The sequence below is a fragment of the Podarcis filfolensis genome (genome assembly GCF_964270895.1).
Source record: "Podarcis filfolensis genome assembly, chromosome: 8".
NCBI lineage: Eukaryota > Metazoa > Chordata > Lepidosauria > Squamata > Lacertidae > Podarcis > Podarcis filfolensis.
In genome coordinates this window covers 18,273,210-18,287,015 of record NC_139611.1, presented here as the reverse complement: position 1 = coordinate 18,287,015, position 13,806 = coordinate 18,273,210, and the positions used below count along the sequence as shown (strand labels likewise).

At 46.8% G+C, this 13,806-nt stretch overlaps 1 protein-coding gene across 5 annotated transcripts in view; it reads right to left on the bottom strand.

Annotated features, from left to right (window-relative positions):
- The window catches only part of AGRN (agrin), a 257,944-nt gene that overhangs the window by 174,009 nt on the left and 70,129 nt on the right, over window positions 1-13,806 (bottom strand). For 3 of the 5 annotated variants that reach the window (XM_083628357.1, XM_083628359.1, XM_083628360.1), the window contains exon 3: window positions 1,018-1,038. The exons of the other annotated variants lie outside the window; for them this stretch is intronic. In XM_083628357.1, coding sequence (XP_083484483.1) covers window positions 1,018-1,038 — 21 coding nt within the window. The remainder of the gene's footprint in view (window positions 1-1,017; window positions 1,039-13,806) is intronic. 5 annotated transcript variants of the gene reach the window in all.

The following is a 13,806-nucleotide window of genomic DNA, read 5'->3' as shown; positions in this document are numbered from 1 at the left end:
CCACTGTCAAGAGGAAGGAGGCCTCTGAATGCCAGCAGCTGGGAATCACATGGGGGGCGGAGCACTTTCACACTCTGTGTTTTCCAGAAGAGCATTTGAATGTCCACTGTGGGGGGAAAGGATGCTGGACAAGATGGGCCTGATCCTGCAGGGCCCTTCTGGAGGTCTTAAGCATTTCAAACATTACAAATCAGTGTTTATTTTGTTCTTTCATATTAGGCCCGCAACATTTACTCATTAATTTATTTTAAAATATATCAAAAAAGTTCCCCCAATCAATTCCACCAATCCCTCCCCAGTTAAATGTGTTATAATTTCTAAGACCAATACTTATTAAAACGATAGCAACCAGGTCACAAGCAATTAAAAATAATAAAAAAAAACCTGCCCACTATTTTCTGATAATTTGGTTGCCCTAATGAAGATGGTTCCTTAAGATGGGTTTTGGAACTCATCTTGAAAAAGGCATTTTTATCCTGTGGTTGACAAAAAGAGCAATACCTCTTTCAGTAGCTGCTGTAAGTATCAACTGAAAACAAAGTACACCTCTCTTCTTCAGACAAACCATTTCTCATAATCAATGTACTCAATTCATTAACCAGCAAGTGGGCTAAGAGTGCAGCCCTATGCTTGCCTACTCAAATATAAACCCATTGAGTTCAATGGGGCTTAATCTCAGGTTAAGAGTAGACACAGTTGCAGTCTTAAGACTCATAACATCAACCAAACCAAGGTTCTTGGGTTGCTCGAGAGCCCTTTTTCATGCCCATTAGTTCACTAGGCTGTATAACAACCTTGCAAGGTAGGCCAGAATTATATTCTCCGCACTGCAAATGGGGAGGGAGAAAGCTAAGCGGGGAGAGAGAGATGAATTTTGAACTGAGAGTCTCTTGGATCAGAGCCCAGCCTCTATGTCACTAGCTGAACAAGTCTGGAAAAAGAGCTATGAGCTGATACCCCATTAAAGGACAAATGGATTGACTAATGAAGGAGTTTGAGAACAATGCCAGCACTTACCAGCAAGAAGTCTCTTATGTTCTTTAGAAAGCAGGGGAAGGGAGAAAGGGAAGAAGAAAAAGGAGAAAATAAGGCGTTAGAACAGAAAGGACCAATGGCAGCCATTCCAAACATGCATACAAACAAAAGAGCCCGACAGAGCATGCCAAAGATCTATCAAGAACAGTACCCAGTTTCCAACAGAGGACAGCCAGAGAGATGCCTGTAGGAAGCTATTTGTCTCCTCACAAATGCCCACCCTTGCCCAAAGGCTTTTTTAAAAAGACACTTGATTATTAGGATAAAGACAAAATACAAACAACAGCAAACATACTGATACAAAAAGAGAAAAAAGGAAAACTGGGACGAATAAGAGGGAAGGGGGGAGGAGGAAAAGAATACCCTCCATTAATCCTTGTGATGCATCTTTTATAATCACAATCCAAGGAATTGAGAAAACACTTTTTCTGCAAACTTAATTGGACCATTGTCGCTCTATGTTCCATCTCTGTTGTATATCAAACAGCATTAGGAAGCTGGACCAGGTGGGTCTTTTGACCTGAACCAGCAGCCAGTCTCTTATGCTCTTTGTGTGCAATAACGAGGAAAGAGGAGATGTGGAGTTCTCAGAAAAGAAAGCAACCTGTTCCTAGTACAGTGGTACCTCGGGTTACATACACTTCAGGTTACATACGCTTCGGGTTACAGACTCCGCTAACCCAGAAATAGTACCTCAGGATAAGGACTTTGCTTCAGGATGAGAACAGAAATCTTGCTCCGGCGGCGCGGCAGCAGCAGGAGGCCCCATTAGCTAAAGTGGTGCTTCAGGTTAAGAACAGTTTCAGGTTGAGAATGGACCTCCGGAACGAATTAAGTACTTAACCTGAGATACCACTGTAACTCAATGTATGTTTTTAAAAAAAACAACCATGTGAAACTCACAACAAAATGCTCCAGTGCAGGGTTCCAGCCAGCCATGCCTGCTTCCTCTCCACTCCATTCCATCTTCTCCCTCTCCCCGCCCCGTAATAATAACTCAGCATTCTGTGACCACTGAACCTGCTCAGTTAGGCTGCTTTCGGGGTGTCTCATTCATTGGGGGGTTCCGTTCCCCTGCTTTAAAGATTTTTTGAACTTTTGCAAACCTCAGAGTTTCTCTTAACCCTGATGATGATACCTCTCAGGTTGGGTTGGGTTTGGGTGGTACAGTTTCGGCTACATAACAATCCACAATTGGAGAACGAGTTCTCTTTTTGTATATGTAGCCCTCTCAGAGCTGATGTCCGACAGAGGTTCTATAGGAAGCTGCCTTATAATGAGTCAGAACATTGGACCATCTAGCTAAGCACTCTCCAGGGTTTCAGGCAAGAATCTCTCCCTGAAGACTGAACCTGGGACCTTTTGCATGCAGTGCTGATGGCTCTACCACTGAGCTACAGTTCTTGCAATCAGAAGGCCTTCATATGCAGGTACTGTTTCACTCCATATTGCACTTGCAGTGGATGCTCGGGTTGCGAACATGATCCGTGCGGGATGCATGTTCACAAGCCGCAGCGTGCGCAACCCACGTCTGCGCATGCGCAAAGCGCGATTTAGTGCTTCTGCGCGGGCACAACCACCAAAACCTGGAAGTAACCCGTTCTGGTACTTCCGGGTTTCGGCAGTCCACAACCCAAAAAAAACCACAACCTGAAGCAGTTGTAACCTGAGGTATGACTGTATCACCAGATACTTTCCAGAGTGTCTGGCAGAATCTCTCCCAGCTCCACCTGAGAGATGCCAGGGATTGAACCTGAGACCTTCTGCAAGCAAAGCAGATGTTCTGCCACTGGACTGCAACGCCCATCCTCCCATTTAAAAAAAAAAATTAAAAAAATCATCCAGCCATTTAATCAGGAGCAGCTTTTGCATTAACTGTGAGAGCTATGCATTGCAAGTCCTGCTTTACGCCCCTGGTTGCCATCTTCCAATCTGGATTGCAAATCTCCTGGGGTCAAGAAGTTTCTGCACGCCATACTATCCCTGACAGGATGAAAGAAAAAAACGAATTCAGAGCAGACGGCCGCTGAAGTATTGAGCCCGCAGTTCCAACAGCCCAGCTTCTAAAAGACTGTCTGGGTAGACTTTGGAGCTCAAATAGCTCAAATGCAGATTTTCATTTTTATTTTTAGTGGGATGGTATTCCCTAGTTCCTGAGGTATTGGCATTATGTATGCTGGAGCAGTTACTACAGGAAATGCGGGGGTGGGGTGGCAACCCTCTGGCCAGGGGGTCCTGCACCCTCCCGGGCGCCAGGCGGATAATGCCAGCAGCCTCCCAGACAAGCGGCTGAGCAAACGGGTGAACGTGACTTTGGAAGAGTCACAAACGGACGATGAGGGAAGGGAGGAGAACCTCCCAAATTGACCTTCCAAGCCTCCAATGAGGACGCCTGCCAAGTCAATGATGCAATGCTGCTGGCAACCCGTGCCACTTCCCGTGCCATGGGCTTTGGGCTAGGATTATGGTGGCTTAAAATATCCCAGACCAGTAGGGTTATTTTTGGGATGGGGTGGAAGAATGAATAGGTTCTTTTGAGAGTTTGTGTGTGCGTGTGAGAGAGGAGAAGGATGCTGTTTCATGAGCACATACAAAAGATGAGTGATTTAAAAACAGACCAGAACCGTCACCGGATTAACATAATGACCAGCAAGCTACCGGCAATGGCCCATGGGCAGCCAGGCCAACAAAGGATGCTGACACTGAGTCAGACCACTGGGTCCCTCTAGCAACTCACAGAGAACCCCCAATAAAAGAGAAGCAAAAGCTTCAGCAGAAACAGATCAGAGAAAACTTGCAGATTGTTGGGAGAGATTCCAGCCCTCCCCCTTCCCAGTCCTTGCTCTGAATCAAAGGAGATTGTGATCTTGGTCTTAAAATCTGAGCTGTTTTGAGCATCTCTGGCTGGACAGGAACCTTCTAAACCAAACAAGGGAGGCAGATCAAAGGCCTATCTCCATCCCAAACACAGGAGGCATTGCAGATGGCCCTTTCTCAGGGGTTCCCAAACTCTCCCCCCCACCTACCACTTGAAACTTGCTAAGGGTCTTGGCAGACCACTTAATGACTTTTCTGCCTCTTGTAGGAAATGTAATGGGCTGCAATTGTGTGTGATTTTTAAATCACACTATAATTGCTTTGTTTCTGTCTTCTGTTGCTCTGCCCACCAACCCCACATTAACCCACTTGGAGCAGCAATTCACAAAGAGGGCAGTGCCAACACCTGGGGCAGTGGGATTATTTAGGGGGGCCCTCAGAGGCAACGGACAGATGAAGGTGTAAATGAATATCAGGCTTTGAAAAGCTGGTATGACTGGATCAAGTTCATAAATTTTTTTGAATTAATTAAACTAAACAGTTTTAATTGGATTTTGAATAAATGTGCAATTAATTGTTACTGTGTTTATTATGCCATTATCTTCCCTAGTGGGTTGTGCAAAAATGCTATTTCCCTTTTTATAGGGAAAGGCGGGGGCACTGGAGATGAGTTCATGAAACCAAAGGGGCGGTGGCCCGAAAATGTTTGGCTCTTCACCTTCCCAACCCTATTTTTTCATGCAAATAGAGGATTGTGATGTGGCACTACAAATCCTCCAGTGAGGATTTGTGTACCTGTACATTGGACCTGGGACCCTCTGCATGCAAAGCAGGTGCTCTAACCACTGAGCTATGGCCCTTCCCCACAGATCCTTGCCCCCACTTCGTCCTGGCCCTTCTCTATCCAAGCCTGGAAAAAAGCAAGTCTCAAAGTTAATGCACTTGCCCTTGAAACAGAATTCTCTCCCCACGTAATTCTCTTTCTTTTTAATTGCATTTATCTATATTGCACACATTAAAACAAAAAATACTTTCCTTGCAGTCTCTTTATCTTGACACCTGCGCTTTCTGAGCAGAATAGCAATGAAAGCTGGGGGGGGCATGGGGGGGAAGGCAGAATCAAAGGGGAGTTTAGATCTACCAGCACTCAAAGGAGGTTCAGATGCTACCAGGGTTGAATTCTGTCTGGACTGCACTTCTGTTCTAAAGGAAGTGGGAGAAGAGATGGGAAGGAGATGAAACAAGTGCAAAATCAGAGAGAACATAAGAAGAGCCTCCCTGCTGGATCCGGGCAAAGGTCCGCCCAGTTCAGCATCCTGTTCTCACAGTGGCCAACCACAGTTGCCCCAAGGGGAAGCCTGAAAGCTGGACCACTTGGGATTCCCTGCAACTGGTGTTACTGCCTCTAACAGTGAAGGCAGAAGATTAATCCTTGGGATAGCTCAATTGGTAGAGCATGAGACTTAATCTCAGGATTGTGGGTTCGAGTTCCATGTCGGGCATAGGATTCCCGTATTGCAGGAGTTGAACCGAATGACCCTCTTGGTCCCTTCCAACCCTACAATTCTACGATCCTATAGCCATTGTGACTAGTAGCCAATGATAGCCTGATCCTCTATGAATTTGTCAAATTCCTTTTAAAGCCAGTCAAGGAAAGTATGAAACAGGAATGGAATTTACAACATGTTATGGCTTAAAAAAAAACCTATTACAAGATGAGATAGGAGATGGCATTTAATCCCAAAGAAGCTAGCTCAAATATACAAAAAATGTGTAAACACTTGAAATCTTTGGCAGGCTTTGAATAACTCTTCCAATATTATAAAGATTATGGATATTTTGGAGGACTACAATTCGGTGGTGGTAGACCTGCAGGAAAGCAGAGGCCTTTTGGGACATGATATATAATAAAATTAATAGAAATTTTAAAGTGACATTTCCCCAAGAGGCCAGAATCCTTCCTGCTGGGTATACTAGACAGCGAAATCAGAAAGAAAGCCTCAACGCCTATTTATGTACAGTATGCGACTTCAGCAGCAAGGATTCTCTATGCTCAGAAATGGAAGGAGGAGAGAACACCTTCAAAGGAAGACTGGGTTGATGAAAATCTTGGAATATGCAGAGATGGCAAAATTGACAGCACTGATAAAAGATACAAATTTAGAATTTTTTAAAGAAGACGGGAAACCCTTTCTAGTTATATAAAAAGTCATTTCTCTTATGCAAAGACCTAGGTAAAGGTAGAAAAGGTAAAGGACCCCTAGACAGTTAAGTCCAGTCAATGGTGACTATGGGGTTGTGGCGCTCATCTTGCTTTCAGGCCGAGGGAGCCGGCGTTTTGTCCCCAGACAGCTTTCCAGGTCATGTGGCCAACATGACTAAACCACTTCTGGCGCAACGGGACACCGTGATGGAAACCAGAGCGCACAGAAACACCGTTTACCTTCCTGCCACAGCAGTACCTATTTCTCTACTTGCAATGGCATGCTTTTGAACTGCTAGGTGATCCAGCAGGGCTTTCCTTACGGTCTTATTCATTGCGATCTCCTTGGATGGCTTCAAAAGGGGATTAGATAAAATTCATAGAGGGTAAGGCTACCAATGGCTGCTGGTCATGGAGGCTGCCCACTATCCACAGCGCAGTCCGCCTCTTGAAACTGGGAATCACAAGTGGGAAGAGAGTTGCTCTTGTATTTGGGTCCTGCTGGCAGGTTTTCCACAGGCATCTGGTTGGCCACTGTGTGAAAAAGATGCTGGAGGTGGTAGACCTTTTGACTTGATCCAGCAGCCAGGCTATTCTGACTATCTCAAACCCCTCCAAAAGATTCTCTTTTGTTTTTTCCTGCTCCAGACTGGCTCCTTATAACACATGCACACGCTTTTCCCTCAAACAACCAGAAGGCAGGCAAAAGCCCTCTGCTTCTTGTAAAACTACAGAGCAATTAGACCCATTCCACCTGCTAGCATACGCATATCAATCAACTGGCATGCGATCAACATAGGCCTATAAATCACACCCCCTCTCTGGAGGAGGGTGCAATTTTTTGGGAAAGGTTGGAGGGGAGGGGAGTGTTGACGAATTGCTTTGGCTTGGAGGGTTAAGGTGTGCTCCTTTCCGAAGAGAAAAACCTGCTCGCTTCTCGCAAGGAGCTGACGGCCAAAACCAACTGCAGGCAAAACATTCAGCGCTGTAACAGAGCCGCCTCTGAAGGCCTCCAGAATTGGAAACAGACTTGTCGGAAGTGTCTCGTTAGGCATAATTGCTTTGCAAGGATTTGAGGTTTCCCTTCTGAGCCATCGACACCAGGACGTCCCGCCCCCCCCCCCGAATTGAGCATGAGCCCCTGTCTACTTTGGGGGTGGGCAGGCAAAGCATCTGCCTAGCCAGTGGAGAGGGGGGCAGAAACAAGAGGGACACTGTCGCTTTAAAATACTAGGCTGGCCAAATACCCGGGCGCAATATTTTCCCCGGATTCAACAGATGAGTTCTGAGCCACAAATTCTTCAAAGGGAATTTCCAGCTTGATTAGGGGTGTCAGCAAAAGAAAAAAAAGAGAGAAGACCACCCTCCCAAATTTGTGGAAATCAAATGGGTCCCACCCCACCCCCCACCAGTGTGTGTGTGTGTGTGTGTGTGTGTGTGTGTGTGTGTGTTTAGGAAATCACAGCCTTCAGCAGAAGCCCTGGGCGATAAGAGGTGGGTTTCACACACCTACCCTCTTTTGCTAGCCCTCTCCCTATTTTTGTTTTTTAAGCAATCAGCTAAACAAACAAACAAACAAGCCCACACACATTTTCACACCCAGCAAATGAGGCTGTGAAAGTTTGGGGATGGATTTTTGTTGCTCAGTGCTAATTAATACTGAAGCTCCTGTGCTAAAAAAAGGAGAGGTAAGGAGAGGTGGTCTCAGGTGTGTCCCATCTGCAAACACTCCCCTCCATCAGGCAGGCATCCAAGATAACCCAGTTAAGATTTGCCACTCGTAGTTCGCTTCACCCCCTCAAGGTGCAGGCATAGGATTGTTCATTCAAGGCAATAGACACCCACAGTGGCACAAGTGGGCAAGAATCACCCCCTACTTTTTGTGTCCAGCAACTGACATTTAGAGATACACTGCATCTGAACATGGCATCTCCATTTAGCTATGACGGCGGTTGAAAGCCCTCTCCCCCTCTAAGCAAAGGGCCGTGACACAGCCTGCATATGTAGTGATTAGTAGGCAAGGCAAGTCAGGGACTGGCATGAAATTATGTTTTAGGTGCCCACAAAATTGTGGCTTAACACTAGATACACATCTTCAAGAGGTCTGCAGGGTGGCAACAAGAGAACAGGGCCTTTTCTGTGGTGGCGCCCCACTTCTGGAGTGCTATCCCCAGGGGGAGAGAACCACCTGGCACCTTTGTTACATAATCTTTAGGCACCAGGCAAACTAAACAAACTATGGGCTTTTAAATTGAGGGGATTATTGTTTTCATTTGTTATTATTGCATGTACTGTTGTATGTCACCCAAGCGATGTGAGATTCCAGAGGTTCCAAGCGCTTACCTAGGGTTTGGCTTCCTTCGGAATGAGAGACAGTGGAGATTGTGGTGTCTATATGATATATGGTTTATTTATACATATATACAGCCTGAGATGGAGGGGTTCACAGCATTAGCACCCCAAGAGGGCCTTGTTTCTCCCATAGCCATAACCTTGGTTTCCAATAGAAATCAGGCATGACTCTGTCTATCAGCTGCCCAGCCTGCAATCTGCCAGCTTCTAGCTTCTAGCTCACACAACTCAACTCTGGCCTTTGTCGTTCTAACTACCAGATAACTGAGGCTCAGGCTACTACCTCACCAGGAACCCAGCTATTCCAGGAATTTGAATCCTTGCTTAGATTTTTTAAATACTTGCTAGATCCAGGAATTAGAAGGTTTCAGCATATAGCCTACCTCCCAAAAAAACACATAGCAGCATGTTTGTGTTTTTATGTTGTAAGCTGCCCTGTATAGAAATTTTAATAATGATGATGATGATGATGATGATGATGATGATGATGATGTTGACTCAGACTGGGACCAGGGTTCAAATCCGCATTCAGCTGTGGAGCTCACCAAGTGACAATGAGTCAGTCACAATCTTTCAGCCTAAGCTCTCTCTTCATAAGACTAGAATCCCAGGCCATCCAAAGATGATTGCTGGGAGATTCACAACAGACAAAAGGAAGTCCTTCACAGAGCGCATAGTTAAACTATGGAAGTAAATCCCACAGGAGGGCAGTGATGGCCATCAACTTGGATGGCTTCCCCATCACCACCACCAACAAAAACCTAGACAAATTCATGAAGAAGAAGGCTATTTCTCCCCCTCCCAATTATATCCTCACAGCAACCCTGTGAAGTAGGTCAGGCTAAGAGGCAGTGGCTGACCCAGTGAGCTACATGACTGAGTGGGGATTTGAACCCTGGTCTCCCAGATCCTAGCCCAGCCCTCTTAACCACTACCTCACACTAGCAATATCTTGCAGCAGGTAGTTCCGCATATCCCATAAAGGCACAAGCGATGAGGCCAAATCCTGTTGAGTGCAACCCACTGCCATGGAAACATCATCCCTCATCCAAAGGGTGAAGTGAGGTCAGCGATCCTTGAGGACCACCGTCCCCAACCGCAGAGCGCATGCCAAACCTGTGTAGGAAGTTCGTTTTGAGCTGCCTCGCTTTCAGGCAGCTTAAGTGTGGAGCGAAAGGAATCACCTTCTGCTCCTTTCAGCCTCTTTTCCCTCCCCAGAGCCCTTTCCGATTGAGAGTAAATGAGTCGTGAAATGGCCATAACAACAAATATGTGGGCTGCTGCTTCCGCTTGTCAGGGAGCCCAGCAAAGCACCTCTGCCAGGGCCCTTCCCTCCTGAGGGCTTTCCACACTAAGAGAAAGGAACCAGGAGTCAATAAGGGGTCAAGTTTTTTAAAGAAATGATCAAAGTAGCACAGCGCCTTGCATGCAGAAGGCCCCAGTTTGATCCCTGGTGTCTCCAGTTAGAGCTGGGAGAGACCCCTGCCTGGAACCCTGGAGAGCCACTGCCAGTCAGTGTAGACAATATTGAGCTGAATCATGGGTAGGCAAACTAAGGCCCAGGGGCCGGATCCGGCCCAATCACCTTCTAAATCCGGCCTGCAGACAGTCCGGAATCAGGGTATTTTTACATGAGTAGAATGTGTCCTTTTATTTAAAATGCATCTCTGGGTTATCTGTGGGGCATAGGAATTCGTTCATATATTTTTTCAAAATATAGTCCAGCCCCCCACAAGGTCTGAGGGACACTGAACCGGCCCCCTGCTGATAAAGTTTGTTGACCCCTAAATGGACCAGTGGTCTGACTCAGTATAAGAAAACTTCACATGCCCCTGAATTCACTTATTTGATCGGCATCTGTTCACATGGCAATGGACAACTTTTCTGCAGGAAAAGAAGCACAGGCTCCAGGTTTCCTCTCTTTCATTTATCACATTCACCTTCCGCCTTTCTCCCAAGGAGCTCAAGGGGGCACACACGGTTCTCCCCATCTCTATTTTACCCACACAACCACTCTGTGAAGTAGGTGAAGCTGAGAGAGACTGGCCTGAGTTCACACACCCAGAAAGCTTCATGGCTGAGCGGGGATTCAAACCTGGGTCTTGAAGGTCCTAGTCGTGATACTCTTAACCACCACACCTACATCTTTTGCAGGAAGAGCAGAGAAGCGTTGCAGCAGAATCAAAGAGAACTGTGGCACTTAAAGGCTGCGTACACACACTGTGCATTTAAAGCACATCTGAAGCACATTCAAATTCCCTCAAAGAATTCTGGCCACTGTAGTTTTACCCCTCACAGAGTTACAGTACGCAGAACACTTTGAAAGGAAAGAATGTGCATTAAAGGTACAGTATGCAGTTTAACAAAATGTACTACAGCATCCGCTTTCTTCAACAGGAATGCCCTTTGCCAGATGCACAAAGGGAACCTTTTTTTGCACTCAGGGGCCACATCCTATTGTGCAGAACCTTCTGAGGGCCATGCGTCAGTGATGGTCAGGGCCCAAGGCAGAAGTGGGTGGGGCAACAGGTGCACAGCTGGATACATTCCAGCCAAGCAAAGCCAGAGGTTTCTACTCACATGGACATCTCTGCATCCCTCTTTCCAGGCAAGTAAGAGGCATCGTCACAGTTCAAAGACATATTCCAGCCTAGCCGAAGCATGTGCAGAGGGTACTAAGCAGGGCCGATAAGGTCTGAGGAGAATCCTGAGATATCTAGCCAAGAACCTGGGGAGCTGCTGCCGCACAAGGGAGACAATACTGTGTTCAATGGAGCAACCACATGGTTTAATCCTGGGACAGCATCATATGGTCCTAATATGGACTTTTCCCCACCCATGTCCCATTTCTCATTATTTACTAACCCCAGTGGTTATGTTCTAGCTCTACTAATGAAGGCAGTACAGTGGTACCTCGGGTTACATACGCTTCAGGTTGCATACACTTCAGGTTACAGACTTTGCTAACCTAGAAATAGTACCTCAGGTTAAGAACTTTGCTTCAGGATAAGAACAGAAATTGTGTGGCGGCAGCAGGAGGCCCCATTAGCTAAAGTGGTGCTTCAGGTTAAGAACAGTTTCAGGTTAAGAACAGACCTCCAGAACGAATTAAGTTCTTAACCCGAGGTACCACTGTACATGTCTGAGTCCCAGTTGCTGTGAATTACAAGTGGGGGGGGTGTTTCTGGTGTTCTTGGGTCCTCCCACTAAGACATCTTGTTAGCCACAGTGTGAACAGAATACTGGACTAGACGGGCCATTGGCCTGATCCAGCATCCAGGGCTCCCTTCTGTTTACAGCATCCTCCCAACAAGGCTTTGTAGCTCAAATCGTTCTCCAAGATAGCACCTCTCTGCCCCAGGAGAATCAGCCTCATTAGCCAAAGTTTCAGCCATGTTCCTTTTGACAAAGACACCACTCTTCAAGAGAGAATGAGAGAGGGAGAGAGAGGGAGAAAGAGGGAACCACCCTTGGGGGGGGGACCCACAAGGGAATCAAAGTGAAACAGAGGACCGCAGCTTTATTTTTGGTGAAACTAATGCAATTAAGAGCCTCCACTCTCCCGCTTTTATTCCTGATGTTCCTTTCTCAGAGCCAGCCTCTCCCCCCACAACCCCACTCCCTATTTTGAGCAAAGGATCCCTCTCTCCCCGCCCCCTCCAGCGGGAGCTCCCGTAACAAAGTCCCCAGCAGGGAGACAATAGGCGCTTATGTTCTCCAAACGCAGCTCTCTGTTTACTGGGAAGAGCGCCAGGGCTGGCAGCCCTCAGCCACAGAGAATAAAAGACGCGTTTGTCCTGCGGAGTTACCCTGGGCCGAAGAGGCACTTTGCAAAAAAAGGGAATGGCCGCACACACCACAACTTGTTGGCGCCCGGGAAACAGAGGTGCGCACAGCTGCTGCGCCAGGTTGCGCTTAAGAGGAGGGTGCAAAGAACCACATTGGATTCAGGAAATAATTCCTTCCTGCTCGTTGGGGGAGTGCCAAATGAGATTTCTTTTCAAAAAAGAATCCAAATCCAGTATCCTTATTGCAGGGATCAATCATGGCCCCCAGGCCTCTCTGTCTGGTCCTTGGAATTCTCCACCAGGCCACACCCCCTCTCCTTAGGCCACACCCCTCACTGGCCAAGTTTCATACCCTGCTTATTCCTGGCTGGAAATGGGTCTTTAAGCTCTGGTCATGCCTGTTTGATTGGATGAAGGGTGGGTGGGTGGGTGTGTTTAAACTAGCCTACTTTACACAGGCAAATTTCACATCCGGTGCTTCATTTTCTTTTGCCTCTGGCCCCACCCACCCCGGGATGTGACCCCTAGAACAGAACAGAAAGCGGCCCTTAAGCTATAAAGGGTTCTCCCACCCTGTGATGGGGAAAAAAATGCCCCCCAAAGTGTGTCCAGCTTTCAGGTTCTTCATCAGACGAGAAGGTACATGAATCTGAGAGGAAGGGGGAATGAGGAACAGGGAAATAAAATTGAGAAACCCTAGTAATGGAATTGCTGAGCTGTAGATCCTGCATCTATTTTCCGTCTTTCTGAAAGATGGAAGTGTAGACTGAACCTCAGTGGACTGAGTCTGGGGCAGAGCTAGCATGATGGGGAGAACTGGGAAAGGGCCCTAGCACCTGCCCTGCATGCAGAACGTCCCCAGCTCCTCCAGTTAAAAGGATTGAGAGGTCTTCCAGATGACGTGCTTACTGAACATGCATCCTGATTTCTTTCCACAAAACTTGCACAGAGGTTATAGGATGACGTCGTCATTGATTAAGCATTATGTCTGAGTCAATCCATACCTCCTGGTACATCTACCTGTTGCTTTCTTTCCTGGCATTCAAAGTCACTGCCTCCAACCATGTTACTTCCTCCTGACACATTATGAACCTGCTCTCACGCCTTAAGGACTACAAGCTTCCAAATTCTGAACCAGATGCCAAATGACAAAGGGGCACAACAGCTGTTGCAGGTGATGGTATTTTACCTAACAGATTCATTTGCTACTGACAGCACATGTCGGGATTTTCAGAACTTGGCCACCCATCCCTAGCAGGACACACACCTCTCCGTCATGCCGCAATATATACGTAGCATCTAGCTCCACCCTCCATTCATGCCCTCTTCTCTGGAATAAAATAAAATAAATAAACTAGTTTGATCTCTCCCCCCACCCTCCTTATCAAGCATGCAGTGTGCCATTGCTGGAGGCTACAAAGAGAAAATCGAGTGGGCCTTTTCAAAGGCTATCCTTGTTAAACTCAAGCAGAACCAAACAGAATCCGATTCATCTAAAAATGTGTGGGGAACCCCCCCTTACTCCCTTAAAGAAAATAAAGAGGGCCCCCTATTCTCTTCTCCACCCACCCACCCAATTTCCGCCTTCCCACATGAAGCTTGGAAGTTCCT